Here is a 27660-nt window from a genome sequence, read left to right on the forward strand (position 1 = left end):
GTCTATGTTAATTGATGTTTCCTAATGCCATTCTATATCTGTTTTTATTAGTAGTACAAAGATATATGGAAACATGGAATCACTCGTCATGGTTGGCAACTTTAATCATGAGGTAGTGATTGTAGCTTATATAGTTTTAATGAATTGTTTCCAATAAGAGGGATTCCAATATTCCATTGACACATTTTCTATATTATTATTATTATTATTATTATTATTATTATTATTATTATTATTATTATTATTATTAAACTTTATCTTATAACGTATTTAATAAGATTTATCCAGGGCATGTATCAGATGTTATCACCAAAGAGTAGTAATATGTATTCTTTCAAATAATAATAATCTACAAACCAACTTTATGATCAACTATTACCAGACAGGCTACAATCAGGCCAACATGTTGATGTCAATACAAACTTATTCTCCTAAACAGTTCTGCAAGTCCATTTGCCATTTAATTAGGCGGGATATAGTTCCTTTTAATCACCCTTAATTTTGGAATTTAATTATCGCCTTTATTGATGTAATTCTTCCGGTTCTCTCGTTGTTCCTACCTTTTTCCCCTTTCGTTTTCCGTCCTTTCTTTCTGCCTTTCCCTTGTCCATCCCTCCTCCTGTCCCCCCTCTCGCTCAATCACTCCCAGTCTCTGTCTCATTATTCAGTGTTAGAAAGTTGCTGGAGTGAGAAACGGGCCTGTGAAAAGCTCGTTGTCCTAATTAAACTCTGACAAGAAGAGTGACAAGAAGCAATGGAGAGGAAACAATGCACAGCAGTGTCTGAGTGTGAGCCCAGAGCTGGGACAGGCTTTGTCCCCCCGAACAAAAGCATGTGTTTGCATGTGTTAAACTCCATTAAACTTCATCAGACCCAGGTGCAAAAAACCCAACTTCTCCAAGAACATCACAACCCATCACACCTTTCCGCGGTTGATGGCCGGCCCGCAGTCACTTCTGATCAGCTCAGCGGCCTCCATGAGCAGGGGATCAAAGGGACTCTGTTACAATATAAATATTGGGCTCCTGAATGAATCCACAGTCATTACTCCCATTGCATGACTGTAAGACCTGGCCAATGAATTAGCAACACATTAATCCATTTCTTTGGGGCACATGTAGGCCTACATTTCCCTCCTGGTAACACACGCATTTTCTGCAACATTTAACAACTTTGCTGCAACGTTAAATTGTTACCTGGGTTTAAGACTCAATTAATTGGTATCACAAGTTTTCCTCAAGATCCCTATATAGTGCATAAGGATATTATCGAAATGAGGTGTTTCTTGTTTTGAATGTATTTTATTATGATTTATTTAATATGCAATACTTTGGTCGAATGTTGCAAATAATGAAATCCAAATATCTCCACAAACCACAGGACCGAAGTAAAATACACAATGACCACGACCATTGCATATTCTTGAACAGTTTTGGTATGTAGTGTCACTGACAGCATGACTGTGATGATCAGCTGTGTGGGTTTGTCCACCGGGGCGTGAGAATGGAAAGATTAGTGGGCATTTGGCCCAGAGCAGATGTTAAAAAAAAAGACAATCTCAAGCAAACACAGATGGGCACAGCACACTTATTAAACCCCCTTAACTGCACTGTGCTATAGCTAGCCAGTATCTTGACCAATATATGAGTGTAATTGACAAATCTCTGCATGCCAAGAACTGGAAATATCAGTATCTTCTGTCCAGTACAGATACGACAATAATCTTCGGTAAATCTATTCTAAAATACGTATTTGTTCACTCATGACCTCACCTGTACTGAGAATAAAATTCCCCAAACAAGCCATTCCAGTTTCCTGGGATTTCCTGTTAGGATCGCCTACAAAACATGCATATAGTTTCAAAATTGTAATGGTTGTTTGTATTCTTGAGTTGGGGAGAGTACACACACAAATCACGAAAACCTTAACGAGATCTAGCAGAATAAATTACAATAAACTGTGTATGGCAGTGCTGCAAGGAATTATTATTATGAAAGTTATGCATACGACACGTGTGTTGTATATATCTGTATTATTTAACAATGATGTCGCCTATAAACGTAGTTGTATATATATTTCACATGTATGAAAACATGTTAAATGTTAAAACTTTTATGACTGATTTGTCCCACTTTGTTTTGATCTTGAATTAAAAAAGGCTGCCCCGGAGTCCCAGACACATGCAAATTATATGAATGAAAAACTGTTTGAAGATATCATGATTATGTTTTATGGGCGGAGTTTTTTCTTTTTCCTTTTTTTTTTCTTTCTGTGCTCAGCAGTTATCCAATAAGATGGGAGCAACTTCAATGTCTTATAAAGCCTGTTGGATGTGTTACAAACATCCAGACAACACGGGGACCTGGAGCAATCCATACATCTGCCACCCAGCTTCCTATAATGGCAGAGAACGGGACTATAGAGAATGGACAGCCAGAGAAGGCAAGCCCGGCACTTCCCCATCCCATTACACATCTAGAAGTGAAGTACACTAAGGTAAGTAAGAGTATCCTGTCAGTGACCTGTTGCTTTCAAGGCAATTCTGTAGTGGCATATTATAGAGTCTTCTAAAACAGAAAGGCAAATCATAACTTACTGCTGTTTTATTTGTATTTTATTTTAATGTTTCATCAAACTTCAGACATGTACCGTTAAACCTGCCGTTTGTGTCTAGTGTAACAGTACACACTTTTAAAGACATAGCATTTAGACAGATATACTGTTTTATTTATACATTGTTTCAGTTCTTTTTTTTGGATCTGACCTTTGATTTACAGGAGGCTATCCTAAAATGAAATTGAATCTGAGCTCGGTAAACCTTATTTTATCAGATCATAAACTCTCTCTCTCTCTCTCTCTCTCTCTCTCTCTCTCTCTCTCTCTCTCTCTCTCTCTCTCTCTCTCTCTCTCTTAAATGACATATCTCTGAAAGAAAAAAAAAACTGGTTAAACAAGAATATATGTTTCCTTAATCCTATATGGTCTTGTTCAGGACATGTATATGCTTCAGTGTAAACTGCTAAAGTCTCAGGCAAAGCAATATTGAACTTGCAGTTGCGCAGATGCAACCGTGTATTTTTGATGATTTTATGCAGAAGGTGTCTTTTTTAAAAGTTTGTAATATTTGTTAATTATTCTATTAATAAACACATGCAACTATACAAAACTATATAGGAAAAAAAAACAAGCAGTATGTTCAAGGTCGTTAAAAGCAAGTCAAACAAAAGTGCCTTTGATTCTTGAACGCAACTGTTTGCAGTGGCAATTTCAATCATGTACCGGAGTTAATTATTGCAAGGCTTCATTCCTTCTCTTGCAGCCCCTGTGTGCTTTAACAGCTCCCAGTAATTTATTTTGTCACTTCCACATTTTAGGGGACTGACGCTTAAAATGTCCCAAGCACAGTTGCATAAAACTAAAGGCATCTACACACGCCATGAGCATGGAGCATTCAAATAAATGTGAAATATAATTGTATTTTTGTATTGACGCAGATCTTTATTTTTGCATTCAGATCTTCATCAATAACGAATGGCATCCGTCGGAGAGTGGGAGAAAGTTTGCGACGTATAACCCAGCAACAGGTGCAAAAATCTGCGATGTGGAAGAAGCCGATAAGGTACGCTAGTTGTTTAACTTCCCGCAGTTAGTGTTTAACATATCATAAATCATACAGGGTTAAGTGCATTTTAGCTAATGCACCTTTTTCAAAGTTAGTTGTCCTTTAAAACTGTAGATAGATAGATATATTTTTTCAAATGTTTGGAAAAGTATCAGAATTATTTTCTTAAGTAACTACCGCCTGTAACTATAATCCTACACAGAAAACAGATCAGGTTATGTACTGAACTTGTGTCAGGGATATATATGTGCATTTAATATATCAATTAGAAGAAAAAAAACATGCATATTATTAATTTGGGGTGTTTTTGTTTGGTCAAGACTTCAATACTTCTGTTGTCTAATTTCAGGCAAATTCAAGCACACGTCTCATTAAATATCTTAACAAAACCAGACTTCAGGCAAATATATAGGTCAACATGAAAAGGATGCCACCATCTTGAAACACAAACTAACAACCTATTAAAATAGTTAAGAGTCATTTTAACATACAGGCCCATAAATTGGTTAAATGTTATTAAACTCAGCTTGCAAGTAGAAGCTCATTGCAATGTGGCCTGTTGCTCAAATGTTTCAAATTAAAGCAAACATGAATCCACTCTGTTTTCAAATAATATTTTATATTCAGTATAGTGCTTGTGTGCTTAATATAAATAAACCGATCTGTATTATTAAACAAAATTTAAATAAACCTGTATCACCACATCCAAATGCTTTAATGATTTGAGGTTAGTGCATCATATTCCTGAGCTTAATACATTGCTTTGCTTTAATTCCCTCAGTGTATGTTTTTGGGGGCCGTGTCCAATGCGCTGCCTGTTATATTTATACTCACAGTGCACGCTGTGTTTCACAGGCTGATGTGGACAAGGCCGTTGAAGCTGCCAGAGCAGCCGGTCAGAGGGGCTCTACATGGAGAAAGATGGACGTCTCGAGCAGAGGGCAACTCCTAAACAAACTGGCAGATCTCATTGACAGAGACAGGGTCCTGCTGGCTGTGAGTGCATCTGCTTATTGCAGTTTAGATAATTCTATCTGTTTATCAGTTTGTCAAGCTTATGTAGATGCATTCATTAATGCATATTGTATGAAGAATCAATGTAATTCCCTTCCTGAAAATAATCATAATTTGATGTGCCCTATGTGTATAATTTAGGTGTTTATTATTTAAATATATAGAACATTTTAAATATTTACCAACATAAAGGGTTTGCTTTTTATAGAACATTTTGAAGTCACTTTGCTATCTTTAGCATTCTCTGAACATATCATATTTATTATTCTCTTCAAAGTATTATTATTCAGATTTGAATTGTACATCGATGAAACAAAATCACCATTTCAATTTCATATCATCATACGGGAATCACCTTGATACTATTGAGCCGTGTCAACAGTTTTCCCTGCATGCCCTCAGATAGTGTCACCCTGCTCCTGTCATTATATAAATCCTCTGGCACAGCATTCAGACACATTTTAATGCCAAAACAAAGGAACACAGAAGATTAGACCGATAAAATGTTCTCACTAGTCCTTTCTGGGAATAAACATTGAGAGGAGATCTTTCAAATAAAACATAAATCTGCAATGTAATTGTGTAGGTGAGTTGATTCATATTGTCACTGCATAGGAGAAGCTGAACATTTTTATAGCCACTGCACACTTTGTTTGGGGAAATAAAATGCACTGGCAAATTTTCAGCATACACTGAATGGTGAAATTATATACCCCTTGTTTCTCCATATCTCTACAGTTTATTCCCCAGTCTGTTATGTAATAATATGGGGTAATGAGGGTTATGGCGCAAAATACAATTCCCTGCCAATCCCGTTTGTATAAACTAAGGAGAAATCCCTGTTAATATGGGGGTGCATGAGTTTTACACTGATGCACATTCAAAATATTACATCCAATGGAATATTTCTTGCAATTCACTCTATTGTACTCAGATTTTTGTCATTACAATTCTATACCTCCATTTAAATTTTTTAAAGCAATTTACATGTCTCTCTATCTTATTTCTTTAGTGACATTTAATGTCCACCCCAGTACCATGACTTTGGTACAAATGACAAAATAAATCTGTTATAGCTTTACGCATATGGATGGTGACATCATGTAAATCCCAGTGATTGTATTACTGACTTTTAGTTACTCTCTAAGCCAGATATTATAATCTATGTAATTAAAGCCTTGTTCAGATCAGTTTGCACTTCATTGAACTGCCAGATCATATTAAGGAATAGCATTTTTAAATGAAATGTAACAGATGTGAATGAAGTAATATTGTGGGATTGCATGTGACTGTTGATTGCAAACATGCGCTATTGTACTGAAGTATCACCAATTACAGCAAATCCCAAACCCTGTTGTAGGGAATAAAAAACTGTAAAAGTAAATGTTCTTTATTTTATTTTGGTTCTGTGATACTTAATTTTTCATAATCATATTTGAACAAAATGTTAGCTTGCTCATTTCAGAGCAGTTAAATATGACTGACATGTACAAGTACTCCATAAAATAAAAGGCAAACAGTCCAGACATATTATATGTTGAGATATTTGCTTGTGCTCCTTAGAATATAACAGTATTTAATTCACAATCTTTACCTTTAGTCTTAAAAAACATCTCCTCTTGCTATAATTACATGACAGGAGTTCAAAGTCTGTCATAAAGCCCCCGAGGCTGACAAAAATCATATGTCATAGTTTTACTGAAGTTTTCAAAACAAAATAATTGCAGCTATTTTGATTTACAGTAGATTACTTAGTTCACTGAAGATATTCTGGTGATGTATTATTAATACTGAGTTTATTGTTCAATTTCCATTTAAAATGGCACTGATCTACTTATTTACAGATTTATTTTCTAGTCATTTGAAATCTTTAGTGTATATTTTTTAATGCTGTACTGACTACTGATATGTATCTATATGACTGCCAGCATTACCGTACAGCTTTATTACATGGATAATGGTACAGACTGAAATTGGATTCAGACACTCCTACAACTTGGCTTTATAATTCAGTGTAATTGATACCACAATGGATTCCACAATTACTTGTGCATACTGTATGAATTGGTCAGGATTCATTATATATATCTTTAGCTTGATCTATCTATCTATCTATCTACTTATTAAAACATGTGGTTATTAGTACAAATCTTGGTGTTCTGTGTGGCTACACTACCAGCTCTTTAACTGGTTATCTTTAAATACTTTTGATGGGAATTTAATTAAACAATGAGAATAATATTATATCCTAGATCATTCAGAATAAAGACATTTCGTACTCCAGGAGTAAGTCAGAAATGGACAAGCCTCTTCGTTCCCAAGAGTAAGCTCATGTTCAATAGCAATGGCTGGCATCCCATGCCTGGGCACTCATTCAAAACCGCTATGTTGCTATCACAGTGCAAAGCAACAGCTAACCTTGTTCTGGTTCATGTCTCGTCACTGTGTACTGTTACTTCAATTTGATTATTTTCTTTAGCTCTGTTTTTTAACATTCCCACACCATATACAATTTTTGGAACAAGTTAAGAAGTGCATACAAAAAAATCTTGTTTTCTTACTAGCTGCTTTGTGTTGCAGGTCGTTGTCATGGTCCTAAAAGCTCTAAAAATATGTCCATGTTGAACAATTTCTCAGTGTATTTATTTTAAATTTTAAAGCTATTCACAATTCTTATCAGTGGTTTCTGTTGTTGTTAATGATAGTTTAATGAGGTTTGTTGTGGTTTCAGAGCATGGAGACAATGGACACAGGGAAACCCTTTCTTCAGTCCTTCTTCGTTGATCTTGACGGCTGCATTAAAACTCTGAGATATTATGCAGGATGGGCTGACAAGATACATGGCAAGACTATGCCAGTGGGTAAGTCTGTCATGCTAGGCATAATATTTCCATATTTTTACTGAACGAATTATGCATCATGTTGTTATTCCTCATGGTTGTTTTTTTCTATGAAAGTAATTAACTTACTGTCATGAGTCTTGATTGTATTTATTTTTTATTTTTCTTAGACATACCTGGCACAAGTAGTTACATTAAATCTTCCACAGCCATCAAACTTACATGAGAGATTCTGCATTGAAAGCCTGGAAGTTATTAGGCAAACAAATCCGTTCTCACTGAAATGTGTTCAGATTGAATAGTGTATTATTTCATAGTATGTCTGCTTCAAGAGGACACGTTTTTGTAGCATATTAGCTCTTGAGATTGACCAGGGTCTCTCAGCTACCATAATCTGTACTGTCCCCAGAGGTTCACCAATGATCATGTGATCAGAGAAGGCCTGGTCCCACTGGGTGTCCTGTCCCAGTGCAAAAGTCAGTCCGTTTTGTGTGGTCTTTGGTGATTCCACATCATGAAGTACTCTCTCTTCACCACCCAATAGTAGACCCTGCGAGAGGCCAGTCAGAGGGGTCAGACAGAAATGTGACTAACCTGCCTCTTTCCTCTGATCAGATTTGAACAAATTGTAAATAAACCATGTTTGGCTAGACTTGGCTAGAGCTCTGACCGTACACCTCTCCTTTTTTTAGAATCAAATCCTATAATAGTTCATATTGCTTTCGTCAGCAACGTGTGGGTTTTATTTTTACTTTGCATTCATACTGTATTTTGTGTGAGCCACGCTCCAGTATGTAAATGTAACCTTTGTTCCTCAATGAGACACCGGTTTATAGTGTCTGATAACCAGTTTGGATCTCCCAGAGAAGGCAGGGGATAGAGAGTGTCAAAGAGCACCATTGTTATTAGTCTGTGTGTCATACCAGAGTGACAGCTGCTTTGGGAAATTTGAGAAAGGTCAGTAAAGAGGTTGAATGTCAGAGATTATCAGATAATGTATTGACATGTGTAGAAGACACAACAAACATCAAGAAAATAAGTTAACATGCTTATCTTTAGTCAGCAGGGTGTGTTGCTGAAGCACATTCTGTGGTACCCAGGGATGATAAAGTGCTACTGTACATTCACAGAATTCTGGTTCGAACTGCTTCTAATTAAGACCACTTAAAGTGCACAAACACGCCTGGAAAATGTGATTCAAGCATGCTTTTACCGACCTTAATGGATTTTCAGTTAAAGAGCACGGCCCCGAAAAACAGTCAGGTCAGGAGTCACGTTTCACTGTTAACAGCTGAGCAGCGTTTCTCAGTATGAGTGAGTCTCATGACTACAGTTGTTTCTTCTCTATCAGATTATCACATATTTCACACGTAAGAGCTGCCACCATGTACCCCTAATCTTCTCTCTCGTGGTATTCTAATGAGCACTTTGGGTAGACCCAAGAACCTCTTAATTGCTAACGGAGACACCGTGACATAAAGTATACATACAAAAGCTGTGTGTTCCTGAAAAGTTAGAATCGTGTTTTAAAAACGAACTGTTTACGGCAAAGGGAGGAATTCTCTGTATTTTGCAATGCTTTTGTGACTACGGTCCCTCTTTCCACAGCTATACTCCACGCACACATATACAGATAAAAAGAGAGCTGTAAGGCAATAAATAATTACAACAGCATGTCAACATCCTATGTTTACTAGCAATTCACTATCTGCTGAGCTGTAACTTATAAAATAAGGAAATGTCGTGAGAAATTCATCTGCATCAAATAGCTATAATTCAGCAAAACCACCTTTTCTGGGTCGATATCTAATGCTATTGTACAGAGAAATAGGGAGACAGAGCCTCCGAACATAACAAAGGAATAATCCCCTGCCAAAGGTAGAACTCAGGCGTTGTTTGAATCATAGCCTGAGCTTTTCACAGCTTTCCCTTCTCCAGTTACAAAATGTCTCTCCTGTGAAATACAGCAGTTTGTCCTAAGCCTTGGGTTACATTTGATTTACAGTAATTCTCATGTTATGTTAATTTATTTGTGGATTTCAAATAAGACTGACAAGGAGAGCGCATGCAACTGTTTAACTGAAGAGATGCATATTCTATACTAAGTGTACCTTTGTCTAAATGTATGTATTATCTCTTTCTATTTTTATTCTGCCAGATGACAACTTTGTGTGTTTCACAAAACATGAACCCATTGGCGTGTGTGGAGCAATCATCCCAGTAAGTAAAAGACAAAGACCTTTTCTCTCAAAGTTACATTGATTAGGGGTATGAGACTGCAGAGGAGGGACTTTGCTTTCAGTAGGGTTTGAGGGGGTAGGTTGGATCTGTTTTAGATTACCAGGAACTGGGAAATAGTGTATTGGGAAATGCTGAAGTTTAAGGTCAGAATTTCAATTAAACAAACTGAGGGGAACTTGATTCATCCTTATCTGAATTAGCACTCTAATTCCATGTTTGAACATACCAGGACTTAGTTGAATGCAACATCTTTGTCTATGTCACCTACTATGACTTTTACTCCAGTGGCTGTTTCTTATTGACCTCTATTGTGATTGATCAGTGAAAAACATAATTGACATGGGTCAGAAAGGCAATAAACAGCGATAAACAGTGACATACGTTCCTTCTCTTCCTATCTCCACAATGGGCAGAGTTTGTGTCTTCACTGATCGCTCCGCTTTGCTTCCTTTGTTGGCTGCTCTTTGCTAAGAGTGATGTTATCTGGAAGCACACTGTGGCAGAGGTGCAAAGCAGGCCCTTGGGGAGATCGAGCTCAGGTGTTTTCTTTCAGCTGCAGACGAACACTGCAGTGTAACCGTATCTGCGCTGGCGTCAACCGGAGGAGATAATGCCACTCAGCTGTCAGGGCTTCCAGTACAAGAGGGGCAACTTCACCAACACATAGCCTTAACAGATCCAAACCAACAAACTCATGTGTGTGTAGACATTTTCTGCAAACGAGATATTGGCACTCGCAAGAAAACACATACACACACCACTTGTATAGTATTTCAAATCAGAAATTAGATTTAAACCAAGAATATCAAACGTGGGTGAGCGGACAAGAGGCCGGCTGCTTTACCACTTTTTTTTCCTCTGTGAAGAACTAAAAACTCCTCTGTTTAGTTTGTGGTTACACTGAGCTGTAGCGCAAGTTTTTACAGGATCAGTGCAGCAGATTCGTATTGTTTTGTGTTACAACAAGGTTTGCTAATGGTTGTTATGAGGCGTGAATGAAACGCAACTGTTCTGCTTTGCCATAAGTATCACTTACCAGAATTCCTTGCCCTCTGCGTGTACAAACATCCTAAATTGAAATGTCTAATTGAAATGCTCCAAAATCTCCGGATCATTCTTCAGAAGCAACTGGTCTTGGAAAATGGTCTTTATCTTTCGTGACAATCATTCTTCTAATTGCAGAAAAGGGCAAACCTCTATTTTCAATCCTGAGGGTCGAGTTTCTTTTTTTTTTTCAGATGGAATATTGTTAAATATGAGTAAATCTTTTCAATAATCTCCTCCTATACTATGTAAATGTCAATGGAATTTAAGGTTAATTTTCATTTTTTTTTGTTTTACTTTCATTAACATTTTAATTAAAGACATGATGTTGCCATGCTAGGTACAGAAACCAAGTTGTATGCAATCTTGTAGGATCTGATCATAACAATGCAGTTCGTAAATGTATCTATGCGTTATTACCTTGACATCATTAGCATGACAAAATAATGACTCACCTTGAAAGAAACCAAAAGCATTATTTGCAGTTCGGGTAGAATAATGCATCCAATTATATTATTGCAATCAATGCAGGCAGTACACAATAAAAGTTAACTATTAAAAAAATTGACTAAACAATAAATCCTTCGATCTAATGTTGCTTTGATTTGTTGGAAATCATCGATCACCTAAGAGTGTTCTTGCCTTTTTCTCTTCTTACAGTGGAACTTCCCCTTGCTAATGTTCATGTGGAAGATAGCCCCCGCACTGTGCTGTGGGAACACTGTGGTCATCAAACCCGCGGAGCAGACCCCGCTCACAGCTCTCCACACAGCAGCATTAATAAAGGAGGTGCGTAAATGTGCTGCCGTTCACTGACACACAAGTTGTTCTATTCTCTTCCATTCAGACAGGTTGTGTTTATACACAATTATTATTGTTGTTGGAGGCTTCATGAAAAATCTCCTCAGTACCCATTTCAACATTTTACAATGGAACTTTTTTTATGCCAGGTTTTAATTGATTAAGTAGTTTCCCTTTTATCATTTGTAATGACCACGTAAAACTCTGCCTTGTTTTAATGATTCACATTCTTGTTTTTCTGCCATGCAGGCTGGCTTCCCCCCTGGAGTAGTGAATATATTGCCAGGATTTGGGCCCACAGCCGGTGCAGCCATATCAAACCATATGGATATTGACAAAGTGGCTTTCACGGGGTCCACAGATGTAAGTACTTTTTTAATAAACAGAGCGCTATTCGGGAATAGCTGTGTGCTTTTATCCTCACTATGATTAGGGCACTGGTGTAGAGTTGTATTTTGGGTATAATGTTAATTGACTACATGTTTGAAGTTGTTTTATATATAGGACTAGTAATTCTTAAAAAAATAAAATTATTAAAGATATCATGTTCTATGTTGAGGAGATGTTTTGTGGCCTAGTTTAAATGTCCTGCATCTCCTTTTGGTGTGGGGACTGTGTTACAGCCACTGAGATCTTGCAGTTATTTTGGTCAAGGAACACCACTGAGGAGCTTCTTCTTTTGTGTAATCTCTTTTTTTCTTTTTCCTCCAGGTTGGGAAACTAATCAAAGAAGCAGCTGCTAGAAGTAATCTAAAAAGAGTGACCCTGGAATTAGGAGGGAAAAATCCTTGCATTGTTTATGGTGACGCCGATTGTAAGAAATATTCCTATACTTAAAAAAAACAAATTTCAAGGTTGAATTCCAACTGCACAGCTTTTGCTGCTCTACTAACTGCAAGACAGGGACTTTCTATAAGGATGTGTAATTGCATACCAAGGGCTGTATTGTTCAAAAAGTGGTATGAGGCCAGATATAAAACATTGAAGCATTAGAAAGCTAAAGAGAGGAGACCATTCTAGTGGCTGTTGCTAATTGCTAATCAATCCCAGAATCCCATACAGACATTTCTTTAAGGATCCCAGAGATTCTTCCTAGTCTACATGCCTGGCAACGATGTTCCAGATACCCATTACGCTCAGTCCTCTATGCCTCTGCTTTCAGCTTAAACTTCGCAGAAGCCCACTTAACTGATGACTCTTGGGGGAGATCACAAAAGGTAGAAAGGTCTAAAACAACATGAAATGGCAGAGCACACTGTGGCAGCAGTAGACCTGCAGATCTTTGCAGTTCCTCCTCCTCAGTCCGTGTGTATCACTGAGCTGCTCACACACACTTCTTCTCCTGCAGTGCAGCTGGCCGTGCAGGAAGCCCAGCACGGCGCGTTCTTCAACCAGGGCCAGTGCTGCACAGCTGCATCAAGGGTCTTTGTGGAGGAGCAGGTCTACGAGGAGTTCATCAAGAGGAGTGTGGAGAACGCCAAGAAACTTGTGGCCGGGGACCCCCTGGATGCCAGAACATCACATGGTCCGCAGGTACCCCTCTCCTCTTCACACATGTTAAATAAGTTCATAAGGCAGGCCACTTCCACCACTACATTTCTGAAAATCTGAATACAAATGGAAAAATATTACAATTAAACTCTATCCAAAGTCTGAGTATGGCAAAGTAAGTGTGAAAGATATACATGCCTGGAAGTGGCTGTTTTTCTAACTCTACATTAGACGTTATCAGTGCAGCTGTTCTATGTCAGGCTTTCACTAATACTTCTAGTATTTTTTACCAGATATTTAATGGCCATGGAAGTTTCAGTTGAATAGCTACTGTGTGAATCAAATGGGATTTCCAGAGATGTCACTGTATGGGTGTACATGAAGTATGAACATCCGGTGCCAGAAGCACTAACAATACATGGGACGGGCAGCTGTTTGGATGGCTCATAAGTCCTGGCTGAGCCTCACCTTGTTTTAAAATGTCTACAGCCCAAGTTCCCCAGCTCTGAGATGACGACTCATTTATTAAAGCATTTCAAATATGCTGCTCCCAAACAATCATTCTGAGAAAGTCATAAGAAGTGGGCCACCGACCAAAAACAACAGAAACTGTACCAACCCATCTATTTTTTGTTACAATAATATTTTGTTTTCCTTCTTATTTTTTCCCATCCAATGTAAAAAAAAAAAAAAAAAGAATGGGTTCCAAAATGATTATCGGTGTGCTGGGGATATTTGGTATCTGTTATAATTTGGATTTGATTTATTAATTAATTTAATGTGAAGTGCTGATATCCCTTGGCCAGAAAATGAGAGGATATTATTTAACTGTGAATCCACTGAAGAATCTCAAAGGTCTAAAATAAAGGTCTTGAGAATAATACAAGAGAAATCTCGCTGAAATTAACAAAAGGTTTCTTGATTAACCATTATGGATTTCAAAGCAAAGTGTGAGGCCAATCAATTGAATTTATACCTTGAAATTACCTTGAAATGTGGGATTATAGAGGATGGGTTCACACAAGCTTTCCATTCCTCTGCTGCTTCTTTCGAACATAAACACTAAAATGGGAAGTATGTGTATGTGTGTGTGTTTTTCTCCCCCCAACAGGAGACTGATTAGTTTTCTTTTACTTAAACTTGTGTCGCAGATAGACCAGAAGCAGTTCGATAAGATAATGGAGTTGATAGAGAGCGGAAAGCGAGAAGGTGCCAAGCTGGAGTGTGGAGGATGTGCCATCGGGGACAGAGGCCTCTTCATACAGCCCACGATATTCTCAGGAGTCAAAGACCACATGCGCATCGCCAAGGAGGAGGTAATGCCCGCTGTCCTTCACATACGCGTTTCCAAAGAGTGTTGGAGTATTATTGTTAAAGCGCCATCAACAAAATACCACTTTTACAAAAAACAATTTGACTGCCACAGAAGCACACAATCTGCTGCTTTAAACCCCCGCGATTTATAAACTCTGAGCAAGTGGTGCTGTTTAAAACATCAACCATTTATAGGTATGCCACATTTTTAAAATGCATCTTGGGTAGTACTCTCATCTACGTAGTTCCCCAGAACTCCTGTGTGTTTTTGTGTGTAACATTGCCATCTGCTGGAAACTCTTACCCAATACATTGCATGTAAGAAATTTTGGTATGGTTCAGATAAGTCTGGTTTGTTTTGATAAGCACTGACTAATGGTAACTGCCCGTCTCAGATCCATGGAAGCTCCATGCTGTCTTCCAGGGAATAAAAAACTAAATAATTAGCGGTTTAGGGTTAGTATAAAAACAGCCTCATGTGCTCCAGAAAATAATGGCAATACATTTTGTCATTTCTACTTTTTTTTTTTTTTTTTTTACTAAATCAGCCTCTAAACAACATTTCCTTTCTGGATGTTATTAATATACTGTATATATGCAAATTAACGCAGATGTACGTTTAACCTGTGCAGATCTTTGGACCGGTGCAGTGCATATTCAAATTTAAGAGCCAGGAAGAAGTGGTTAAAAGAGCCAATAGCACAGAGTATGGCTTGGCTGCTGCTGTGTTCACCAGGAGTATGGACCGAGCTCTGAGTGTGTCTTCAGCGCTGCAGTCGGGCACGGTTTGGTAGGTAGTCTGATAACTAAATTCTATACGAACTAGACCTATATTGTGAATCTTTATGTGTTAGAAAAGAGATGGGAAAAAGGTGATATTATTAACAAAACTACAATATTTGTAATGGCTGCAAAATAGAGCTCGTCTTCGTAAGCTCTGTCATTTGCATGAAGGCATTAGACGTGTTATTTCTCATCATTTGAGGAATCCTTGAAGTGGAAGAAGCACCAATTTCACATTATCACCACACGATGGCGCCTTTGTGATGACTGGGTTTTGTTGAGTGCACTTGTGCAGTGTGGTGATACTCCTCTGTGTCCTCCCACAGGGTGAACTGCTACAACGCCCTCCATGCCCAGGCCCCGTTTGGGGGATACAAGATGTCAGGAAATGGACGAGAACTGTAAGATTCTCGATTGCTCAACAAACACACAATCCACACACTATCCACCTACTACATCGACAAACCTGCAAGTCTTAGCTTTGACCTCCACAAATTTCTATGACAGAATAATGTATTGGTATTCCTCACCCTACGCACTTCTGTGTTTCTGTAAAAGTGTGTGCCAAGTTCCTGCTGACTATATTAACTTTTCCAGACTGTCAAATTAAAAAAACAATACATACATACATATATTATTAATTTATTTTTTAAACAAAGTTTCCAGTAAACACGGTTCCGTTAATTGCATGAGTGGATTGGTACTAGAATTACTCGTGGTATTTCAACAGATGTTTACCATTAACACACAAACATACAAATATAAAGGGAAATAATCTGAAAAGCTTTCTGGATATAACAAACATGCCTGTATTAATATATTCATGTTTGTTTCCGCAGCGGTGAATATGCCCTGGCAGAGTACTCTGAGGTGAAAGCAGTCACTATCAAACTCACCGAGAAGCTTTACTAAATGAACACTAGGCCAAAAACTACTAACGTTCACTTCACCACCAGCACTGGAGAGTCGGAGTGACTTCAGACTGAAGCCCTGCTACTGCTCATGAAACTGCAGCCTTTGGGGGGACAACAAAGGGATTTTTTTCCCTGTAGTGGATGATCTGTTACTAGAGTAATGCTTTTAATTTCAAACAAAGAAGTTCTTAAGATGTATTTATTTTTTATTCAGTTTTTCTCCCAGGAGGAAACACTCACGTGGGAATAGATTTCTCCAACACACTGCCTTTTTCTCTATGTACTGTATTCACACTGTACCTTTTATAAATATTCACACTGGGATCACATTTCAAAGGTATGTCTGGAAAATATATGTACTGTAGAGCTGAACCTTTTAAATCATCATTATAATTATTAAAGCTTTAGCATAGATCATAATTTACATTAAATCAATGCACCTTGCATTGCAGGATTACAGAAGATTCACTTTTAACATGCACATGCTTCTTCAAACACATTTATGTACTTTACAATCTGAATGCTCAGGGCAGATGTGATTCAGCTTCTTCTCACCCTCTAGCATTATACAGGAGGAAAAAAAAATTAAGCAAGAAAAAGGAGGAGATAGTCATGTTTTATTTTATATCTGTGTTTATTAGTTTCCCCTAGACGATACTGGGTGAAATTGGTGTGAGCTGCTGCTTTCGGAAAGGAGATCACAGAACTGTACGCTATCAATTATACATACATATATACAAACACACATATATAATAATATAAAGTAGAGTCTATGAGAAAGGGTACATTGTGGTTTTCATTTCCAGGCACTCTTGCTGCCCCCAGTTCAGTTATCTTCTCTGTGAAATCCTGTAAAGACCTGCCTTCTCAGTGCCCATGCCGGGCTGATAACTTCTGATAACTGAGCCTGTTTGTTTTGTGTGTGCTGATATCCGTGATGGGTGTGGCCGAGTGAAAACCTCTTTCGGGCCTAGGACACGCTAAGAGCAGTGTGATATCGGATATAGGAGTATTATCACCTTGCATATCACTTGACATATCACTTTTATTTCAGGAAAACCACAGCAGCCCACTGGAAGAACTTTGGTTTCTCTGACCACTATGACATATGACATGACATTCAATGTGGTTACAGCTGTGACTCTAACGGGCTCTGCTCGGCAAAAAGAGCCTCTCTGTATTCCAAAGCTTTGCTGTTCCCCCAGAAAACTGCAGCAATCCACAAAGTCTATTTTGTTTAATTAAATCTATTTTTTAAATAAACCGTTGTGAGATTATGTAATATGGTAGTTTAAGAATTGAGAAATGTTAAAAAATATATTTTATAACCTTATGTGTAGTTCTGAAAAAGGTGTAAAATGGTCATTTTTAATTTAATAGATGTAGAAGTGAGAGCTTATGTGTTGTTTTTAATTTGCCTTTTATGTTTCTGTAAAATGAATCTCATGAAAGTTGAATGACTTTGAAAAATGAATGAAAATATATAAACAAACAGGCAAAGATGCATCTTGCAAGTTATTTAAATACTTTTTGGTTTGTTTATTAAATCCAGAACATTGATTAAAAATGACTTTTTAACAGTACTGTGGAATAGATCATTTCTGAATCACTTCATTGTTGTAAACAATATAACCATCAGGGGTTATGGACTTTGATCAATTATACCGATCAATGTAAGGTAAGGTTTATTGACCAACCTAATGATAACGAAAGAACATATATATGTATATATATGTATCAACTTTCTCTTTGCATAAAAGCTATACATCTAAGAAAACATGCATTTTCTCTGTGTATATAAGGAACTTAATCAATAGGAGAACCCTGAGCACCAGCACCTGAATACATGATTTAACTTACTAACTCCAATCACCAAATAAATAAATATATCTGTGTTCATGAAAAAATTCATAAAATGATATTTAGCTGACATTCCTTGCCTTATAATATGACATCAGCACTATTTTCCCCATCCTGATTGTGTTTACTTTACCTTTCCAAATTTCCAAATGCAATTCAAATGTTAATAGCCTAAGACAAAGTAGACTGAGTGGTTTGCAGGAAATGCGCTTTAAAGTAAACATTAACAGACACATTTACTTGCAGTGTTTGTGTCAGGCTACAGTTTAAACGGGGTTTGTGTTATGTTTAGTTTTGTTTCTTCTTCATAGAGAAGAGATGTTCTCTTGATAAGGTTATTCCCACTGGACCATTGGGAAAATAAACAAATGAAGTAATGGCCTATTTGAACAGGGAGAAGGCTAGCTCCGGGATTACAGCTCTGATTTCCTACAGACAAGCACAGACACCCAGCACACAGGTCGCGTTCATTAGGCGCACATTTCCGCAGTTGTGCGCGGGTCTGCGCTGCTCCACCAATAGGATCGGAGGAATGCCGCAGATCTGCGCAGAACTGAGGAAATGTGCGCTCCACCAACGCGGCCGGAGATAAGACGCAGCCCTGCGCAACAGACACTGGCAAAACTGTGCCGCGTGTGGGCAGCGGGTCAGGGGCTGGCACAGAAAGTTGCCCAATTCAGAAAACAAGCTCCTGCGCCGGTTTAGTTTACTCTTCATCTTTACTGCCTCACCAACTTCGTCTTACTTGTGTGTGTTTTAAGGACCCGGGTGTGTAATGCATGCTCTGGAGCGGTCATATCGAAAATAGTTTGCAGATGGCATGAAGTAGTAAACAGCGTCTCTGTGGATCTTCGTTCACAGTAATATCCACGTGTGAAAGAGTGAAAAACCCCACAAAGCTGCGTTTCGTATTACAACAGCCGCAGGTCCGCTGAAGGCAGATGAGTGTGAGGATTGAGGAAGTGCCCGTCGGAGCTGAAGAAGTGATCATGCTCTTCTCCAGTCCACGCTGTCTTTCTGCGGCACACTGATATATTTATGCAGTTGAGGAGCTGATTTTCGGACCTCCCTTCTCAAACGCCGCCACTTTCGATGTCGCCTAATTAAGATCATCGCAATTACGTAATTACGTCACGTTTAGCCTACGAACGACGCGGTAAGTCAATCAGGGCTGTGCGTGCGCTGCCGGGGCGGCGGGGCGGCGGGGCGGCCGCTGGGTTTTGCTCCTTTTCTTACAGAAGTGTTGGTTTCTGACAACACGACACGTTTTGTTTTCGGACCAACAGGTTCAGGTGAAAAGCTCAGATGCACCAGAGTGTGTTTTACTGTGTTTTTCATGTTGTCACGGCTAAGTGCTTCGGTGTTGAATGCAGCCACAGGGCGTGTAGTTGGTAGTGCAATGTAAACACATTTCGATTTGGTGTATTTAATGAAAGTGTAAATGTGCATTAAAGTTCATTGTGCACTTCTGAGGTGTTTGGAGGGGCATTTGTGTTCTTATTAGATGGAAAGGCCTTTTTGATTTTTCTTCCACCGGGCATCTTATATCTAAGTCCATTTTGTATCAGGGAGATTTTAGGACTATGGGAATTAATTTGATTTTACCAGTGTGCTTCATCTGCCATGGTCCCGACACCCTGTTTGTTATTGTGGTGTTGTCTGAATATATTGGCAAAGCGAGAAATCTCATTGTAAGCATGTCAAAAGCTATTCTTCTTGAAAACTCTGGTTACAGATCACAGCAATACAAAATAATAATCATGATTCTGCTCTTGGAATATGCCTATGTAATGTGTTCATATGATGAGAGGTTATTTCTCTTACAGTTGAATCAGCTGTACTGTGGGTCAGTGTCTGTCTTTGCTGACCCAGGTAGCTCAGCCCCAGTTTTAAGAGTTTAGGGGAAGAAGGGCTAGGTTGTGTCAAGGTTTAAACTTCAATGTAGGTGTCTTTGAGTAATATTTGGATTGAGGTATAGTTTGCTAAAGTTTAAGGCTTAGTATTTAGGTTGCAAATAAATCTAGTTTTGGAGCTGGGCTCATTGATGAGAGAGTATAGGAAAAGGTTTGTGTAAGTATTAGGGTTGAGATCAGGTTTGGCCACAGTTGAGGGAAGGGACTAGGTTAGGATTGTTTTATTGTTGAATTTAGTGATTGTGGTCAGTGTTAGTGTCAGGCTACAGTTAAAGTGGGGTTTGGCAAGTTTGTGTTCAGTTTAGTTTTCTTTCTTCATAGTTACTCACCCTCCAGAGAAGTAAAGTGGCTAGCCCATCTCGATTTTCTCTTCATGCACTTATTCCCACTGGACCATTAGGAAAAGAAATGGATGAAAGTAATGCCCTATTTGCAGCACAGGGAGTGGGCTACAACTCCGGGATTACAGCTCTTTTCTGGTCCCTTGGAAAAAACTGGATTAAAACTCTTTAAATGAAGTCCTAATTTAATGCAATACATTATTTTACATAATGTACAAAACATTGGAGATTATGCAAATGAGTCAGTTCTGCAGTGGTGGGGGAGAGCTGGCACCAGCTATTTCTTTTTCTACATTTTAAAGGTAACGTCCAAAGGCTTTTTATATTAAACCAATTAATCAAATTAAGTTAGAGATGGCTGTTGAATGCTTGTAATTGTGAATACTGTGGATTTTTTGTGAAAGCTGCCAGTGGTTTGTTATCTTTGGATTTCTACATCTTTTTAATGATGTAATACAATTGTATTAGCCGGCATAATAATATGAACCAGAGTACAAAGTTGTCTAAGCTGCTGACTGCCAGGCAAAATAAAGTACTTCTTGTTTGTCAGTTTGCAATCAAAGCCATGTTCCAGTCCAGGGACAAGTGAGTAATGTCTGCCTGTTACATGCATTACAGACCTGCTAGCGGTCTGACATCTTGATTTAAAACTCACAGTTTGCTGTGCCTGAGCTGTCTAATGGCTCCCTTGCCACTGTGGGCTTCTGTAATGGTGGTTAAAATCCAGAGGAAAGTGACAGTAGCTCACAATGAAGATGAGCTTTCCGGAAAAATCATACCTCTAGTGTCCTTTGTTTTTATTTTTATACTGACATTCACCAGACAGATGGCCTCGTATTACTGCAAAACAGTGACTCCCTCCACTCTGCCTTTCTGTACAGAGACAATTAGTCTACTTTCTGTTACTGCATCACAGTACCTTCTAACAGATCTGCTTTATGCATTGTCATCCTGTAACCACCAAGTTGGATGTGTACTATCCCTCCTTTATTTTACTTTGAAGTAAAAAAAGAAAATCTCCAATTTGAATTTAAGCCCGAATGCAACAAATAAATGGAAACAGTTGTTTGAATCTTCGGTGTAGAATTCAGCACTACAGTCAACGAACTGGGTCCACACAGCAGGCTTAGATGTTGAGTGTCTCTGTATATGAAAGAAGAGAATTACTGGGGTGTGTTTCATTTGCAGTATTTTAATTTCCCCCCTCTGTTGTCAAGAGCTATTTTGACACATCGGTCTTGTAGGTGGCAAGGTTCCTCCAACACCAGAAAAATATTTAAATGTTTGGCATCACGCTTTGAACCGCCCTCAAAGGGTACAGAGGTCATTTTCATTCACTTCAGAGTTTAGAAGCTTTCCATTGCTACAGCCACAGGGTGAATACATTCTAAAGTACAATTTATTTACAAGCTCTTATAGATGTAAATGAGACAGATGATGGTTAGGCCCATCAATATATATGTCATGTTAATTGGACGTCAAGGTCTTTGATGTGAAATACACTGACGTTATGATTTGCTATTTTAAAGGAAGTAAAGCATTTCTGCTATTGTGTAAGTCTTTGTGGTCTACACATCTGTAGCCTATATGCTTACCTGACATGGTGTAATGTGTTCAGTTTCGCAGTATGCTGTAACTGTAAGCTTTTGTCCTCCACTTCTTCCTCCACCTACATTTCCCGAACTATAATATATTGAAAAATCTTTTTGTTTGTTTTCTGTCTCTTTTGATACGGTTATACCTTTAAATGTTAACAAGGTCCTTTCAGAAACTCAAGATCTGGTGTACTTAAAAACCTTGTACTGTAAGTCCACTAAATTGCTCCCTCTCTCTTTTTAGGGTATTTGGAAACCAGCACCATCTAGTTTCGGCAAGCTGATTCCCTGCCACTTTCGGACAGCCACGTGTCATCTTCGCCATGCATTTATCCTGAAACAACAGCCACAGGAATTTGTCTGTTCAAGTGGGTGACGCCGACAGAGGATGTACTGGTCTGTGGGCACTAGCGAGGTCACTGGCAGTGAGGAGAACATGGATGGGGAGAATGGTGAGCAAAATGTCCGGTTAAAGTACAGCTTTCATAAATAAACGGAGATCTGTTTTTTCATTGCAGCATCCTTTCTTGTTTTGTTGGTTTTTAACCCACAGTTTGCTTTGATCAAGTGAACAGTGAACCGCTTGTGTGGTGTTTGCTGACTGAAACTGCAGCTGCAGGAGAGTGGTTTGAGATTATCATGTATTTGTCCAGAAAAACAGAAGTGAATGGAATCCATAATACAGATGCATTTGGGTTTTATCTCACGCTAGTGTTTCTGCTTCAGGTTTAATTGGATTCAGCCCTCTCTGAATTGTCCAGTTTGCAGGAGACGTGGGTCTTAGAATAGGATAATGGAGATTTGGCTAGATGGATTATTCCACCACTGGGAGGCAAAGGAGGAGAATGAGTAGGTCCAAGATGAAGGATTTGTACTGGAACCATATGTAAACCAACCTTGAACCATAGGCACGATGATTTGAATATAAAAAACTTTTTGAAACTAAATGGTAAAACCTTAATCCAATAGATATACATGTATTCTATCTTGCACACAAAGATATTACAACTTTTAAATGGGTTATTTAAGATTTGTTATGCATTTTCCAGTTAATTTCTCATTACCGCAGTATATCCCCAATTAAAAAAGATGGTCATCTAATGTATTACAAATAAACTAAACTCTAATTAAATTAAAAAAAAAAAATGTATGTTGTGTAAAATGTCCAATAGTCCATACAGATACTTAATTTAAAACATGGTGTCCATCAACCCATTTCTCGTTACCGCACTATTTGTTTGTGGCCCTGTAAGTTTATTCTCCCATGATGCATCAACAAGAGGAGTATATCAAAGCTGGACACAAAGTATGCTAGTCTCTTCACTTTTATTCACTAAAAATGTTGTACTTGTATCTAAACTGTTCCCGACACTATAGATTCTCATTACCGCTATTGATGATAAATTGGTATCATCATTATTTTTATTATACATTTTTGATCAATATGACAATATGACATTTTTGATCAATATGCTCTACAAGATGATGTATTCATTTTTGCTGAGTCAAAAAGGCTGCCCCTATTGGTAGCATTTTTCACTAGGCCTCCTCATCATTGCAATGTATTTTCTAATTACCGCTATTTTATGATACCCATTTCGGGAACCTCAGTTTGTGGTAATGATAAAAAGCATATTTCTCAGTATTTTAAGTTGAACTTTTTATCTGTCATATTAATGGATAATATTATTAGTTTAATATATTACGTTGTTGCCCAGGTTGACAGGTAGTGAGAAAATATTAAAGATTAACAATTACATTGTTATGATACTCAGGGGTGGACCCAGAGAGGGCTCAGGGGGGTTGAGCCCCCCTAAATTTCTGGCCCCAAAATTTCAAAAGTTATGCCTTTACTTGGGCCGTTTACAGCATAGCGTTGCACTGATAGGAAAATGTATACTGTTCCTTGAAATGATAAGCCATGTATTTTTTTAAATGGATGAGAGTGCACAATTTTAGATTTTTGCCCTTCCTAGAAATATGCATTTTCGTTGGAAATAAGCTGTTTCTGCTGCTGATGTAGGAGTTTCTAGGTTAATTCAAGTCTCCTGTTGTGATGCCTAAATTTATCAGGAACATCTGCGCGGTAGCCCATTAAGTCTTGTCTTTCATTGTAGAGCGCAAATATTTTTTCAGTAGTTTTAACCACTGAATGATCACTCCCCTGTTGCTGTCGTAACTGGCATAGTTGCAAAAATCCTTTAAAGGGTTCTCAGAACTGGGTAGTTGCGACCGACTATCCGACCATCTAGGACCTGCTTTGGTCGCATATCAACTGGCTGGCGTGCCCAATTCCGCCCCCCCTTCCACTGCCTCATGAATGTAGGGAGGATGATAGAAGGCCTTTGAAGCTTGTTGTTTAAATCAGAAACTCTTTGATTTCTGGAAGATATTTAACTTCATTGTCAATGAAGACTACCATCCTGCTACCCCCTCCTTTCAGTTTTACTTTGTAATTTTTTTCAAGAAAATGGCAATAAAAGAAAGTTTTCATCATATACACCAAAGAAAATCAATACTGAAGGTGCACTACATGTTCATTTTCTTACCTTCAATTTGAAATTCCTAATCTTTGAATCTCAGGGTCTTAATCTGATGCTTTACAGAGGAAAGTTTGCAAAAAAAAAAAGCATAGATTCTGCTCCAGTTCACTTTCACTATTGAAGCTGGATATCAGTCAAATTGAGGTAAAGATATTAATGGAGATGGTTTAGTCACTCTGGCCTTGGAACTCAGGGATAGTCTTGGGCATCAAAATTTCCATGGCCCCGTGTCCCCTTCCCACTAAATACGCCACTGTTTTTTCTCTTAGAAATTTTTCATTTCATTAACTGCAAATGTCTGATTTTGACCAACCTAATAGAAGAGTTGAGGTCAAAAATCCATAGATGTCCCAATGTCTGGTGATGGACGGCCAATTTCTGGAGGTTGCATGGGATGGGGGGCAGCAGTTGAAAATTGACCACCGATGAAAATGAAATATGTCCCAAATCATATTAAGCATAAAATCAAGTCATATTTTTTAATCTCAACCCCCTGGATGGATGTCGGCCTAGGTGACCGCCTGTATAGCCTATGCCTGGAGCCAGCCCTGATTAACTTAAATTCAAGGAACATTTCTAGAGCTTTATGCTTTGATATTGATGCTGCACCATATCTATACATTTTGCACTGCTATTTGATTAACATGAAACATTAAATCAAGTTCTTTTGTTCTTTACACAGGCTAATCAGTTACTCTAATGACCGAAATATTCACTCTCATTACCGTAACCTGCTTATCATTACCGAAATATTAAGTAATTTAATTATTATTACCTTAACTGCACCTTCAATTAAGCTTTCCATAATATAGAGCAACACTATGAGTTAAGCTCTTGTAGGAACTCAACAAAATGTGGTAAGTAATTAAACATGAATGATCTCAAATGTTACGATCGCATTCTTGAGGTATATTTAAGTAATGAGAAAATCTTTAAAATAAAATATTAAAGAGTAAAGAATTCTATTTTGTACATTACCATAGCTAGCTTAGAGCTAGTTTTTATCATGGCAATTAAAAAAACGTGAAAAAAAACAAACAATTCCCACTCTCGTGACTGTTGAAATGTTAGTGCGGCAATGAGAAATTTCATTCACTTGGTAAAAGAAAAAAAAAGCACTAGTGACTTTAGACCCTACTAGGCATACTAAAAAAAAATGTGTTGGTCAGTATCATTTTAAAAACTCAAGGAGTAACACTCTGAGATGAGAATTTCATGAGAATCACCCTTATATGATATAAATGGGGTGGAGGTCTGTGAGTAATACTTGAGGATCTGGCGGGGTCTGTTGGTGCAAAAAGGTTAACAACCCCTGGCTCAGTAGTTGCAATAGCCAATTTAGAAAGCATTTAGGCCTGTAACAAGCTTTTATTACTATTTATGTATACTGTTTTTTCTGCTCACCAAGAATATATCAGAAGCAGTTGGATCAACTAGGTTCCAGTGAGTCTCATTCATAATTGGTCTTTAAATGCGTGCAGACTCTTACAGCAGTCTGAATCAGTTTAATCAATTTATAAACTGTTCTCCTTAAACATCTGTCCTTCAGTTCAAATTGTGATTTGCCCTCAGTCAAGCTGTCTGCTTTCTATTGATACAGTACACAAATGTTTCTTAATGTTAGAAATAAGGCTATTCAAGAAGGCTCCCTACCAAGAGAAAGAGATTTTGAATTTGCTGTACTTATTTCAGTTTTAGTTCTGTATTTTAACATCTCTTTATCTGTTCTTTGTAAGCCTTTGTGTTGGTATTCTTGTGCTACATTTCTTCTTTTTTTTTAAACACCAAGAACAAAACCAGAAGTGGGAGCTTAGCGTTAGACCCCTTTTGAGACTGCTCTTGAAGTATTTGTGCCCTGTATGGGCTTATAAGTTTCTGTTTCAATAGTGAAGTATTTTTTTCTTTTAATAGGAACATGCATAGGTGATATAATTTGACAATGGACCATATTTTACCATAACACTGCAGTGGAAGGATTTCCTAATTTGTTTACTTTGAAAATTAATAGGCTAATTGGTTTTCACATCACTACTTCTCTATCTGAATACCATTTTTACAAATTAGAAATAGTACAACAGGCACAGGAGTTCAGCGGTTCAAATACAGCTGTGGCTATTTCAATAGCATTTGACAAGATGTTTGCAGCATGGAAAATTGAAAAGGAAAAAGTTCATGCCATTATCAGGGATAATGTAGAACTCTGGTTTACCAGATGGACTGCAACCAGTGTCATCAATTATACTGGCGATTAGATGACAAATTGTGGTGCACGTCAAACTCTGTTGGCCTATTCTGATCTTGAAGGAGTGCAGGTTGAGCTTGGATATCCATCTAAGAGGTTACAGCAGGATGTCCAGACAAGCTGGAATAGCACTTATTACAAACGGCAAAGCATTTTTGAGCAGAAGTGTGAGATTCGGGGATATGGAGCTGACTATGACATCCCTGCAAATCTTGCTGGCATCAGTGGGAGATAATTGAAAAAATACTGATTTTCTTTTGAAGAACTAACACGAGAACTGAGTTCATCCTCAGCCTCTGCTTCTGTTGTCATCCCATCCATTGTAACTTGAAAAGGGCTTTTGAGCAACATTTCAGATTTGGACAATGACCTGTGCTAGAAGCAGTGGAATTGCTCTGATGGCATGGAGTCGGATCCTGTCTATGGCAATGCAGCACTGCTGGGTACAAGGACAGGTAATCCACTGGTAATGACAAAAAGCTGCTGGCTACACAAATGGTGGTGACACACCTACAAATTATGCAAACTAAGGCTAATAATACAGAACTGACCTCAAACAGAGGAAGAAACCAAAGGAAGCAGATGACAGCAATACAAAACCCATCTGTACCCTGTGTTTAATGTATGAATAGATACTGAAAGAAAGTACTGGTGATGTAACAACTGATGCGATGAACAGCAGTGTAATGCTTCACAAACCAAGCTACGTGAATGAGTCCCTGATTGCAAGAAGTGGAAAAAAGCTGCAATACTGGGAGAGCTGCAAAAGTGCATATCCCATTCTGGCTGCAGATGTTTCACAGATGATTCATAAAAAGAGCAACAGGCTTGTGTGTGAAAGAACAAATACTAGTATTTCTGCAAAGAGAAACCTTTCACTTATATATTATTACATTTCTTAGCAGAGACCCTAATCCAGGGTTTTATGCTAAAGCTAGGAGTAAGATGCTGTAATATGAAGCCATGAATGTAAGCTGGATATATTAAATTCCCATATTTGCTTTTTTGAGTTATATAATGTCCCAAGTTACTATTGTACATGTCTGCCTTATACTGTCATCTGGCTAATTAGTTACAGGAAAAACAACATTCTGGGAAAACA

The 27660-nt window shown here is 38.1% G+C and overlaps 2 protein-coding genes across 3 annotated transcripts in view; both read left to right on the plus strand.

Moving 5' to 3' along the window:
- Nucleotides 1-2325: 2325 nt before the first annotated feature.
- aldh1a3 (aldehyde dehydrogenase 1 family, member A3) lies at nt 2326-17647 on the plus strand. The gene is made up of 13 exons (XM_066701527.1): nt 2326-2496; nt 3515-3619; nt 4478-4618; nt 7368-7497; nt 9635-9696; nt 11422-11550; nt 11812-11925; nt 12274-12376; nt 12911-13095; nt 14205-14369; nt 15000-15157; nt 15477-15551; nt 15990-17647. The coding sequence occupies exons 1-13, from the start codon at nt 2401-2403 to the stop codon at nt 16060-16062; spliced, it is 1536 nt and encodes a 511-aa protein (XP_066557624.1). The 5' UTR covers nt 2326-2400; the 3' UTR covers nt 16063-17647.
- Nucleotides 17648-18380: 733 nt separating this feature from the next.
- lrrk1 (leucine-rich repeat kinase 1) overlaps nt 18381-27660 on the plus strand; it is a 50503-nt gene continuing 41223 nt past the window's right edge. Inside the window, exons 1-2 of one of the 2 annotated variants that reach the window (XM_066701524.1) lie at nt 18381-19080; nt 22018-22225. In XM_066701524.1, coding sequence (XP_066557621.1) covers nt 22162-22225 — 64 coding nt within the window. In that variant the 5' untranslated portion in view covers nt 18381-19080; nt 22018-22161. Of the gene's footprint in view, nt 19081-19107; nt 20481-22017; nt 22226-27660 lie in introns of those variants that run through there. The other variant, XM_066701525.1, reaches the window with a different exon arrangement.

Source organism: Amia ocellicauda, chromosome 4, assembly GCF_036373705.1.
Source record: "Amia ocellicauda isolate fAmiCal2 chromosome 4, fAmiCal2.hap1, whole genome shotgun sequence".
Classification (NCBI taxonomy): Eukaryota; Metazoa; Chordata; class Actinopteri; order Amiiformes; family Amiidae; genus Amia; species Amia ocellicauda.

Coding starts and splice junctions, on each gene's coding strand:
- aldh1a3 (XM_066701527.1), top strand. CDS start 2,401: ATGGCAGAGAACGGGACTATAGAGAATGGACAGCCAGAGAAGGCAAGC. Junction 2,497..3,514: donor TAGAAGTGAAGTACACTAAG/GTAAGTAAGAGT, acceptor TTTTGCATTCAG/ATCTTCATCAATAACGAATG. Junction 4,619..7,367: donor GAGACAGGGTCCTGCTGGCT/GTGAGTGCATCT, acceptor TTGTGGTTTCAG/AGCATGGAGACAATGGACAC.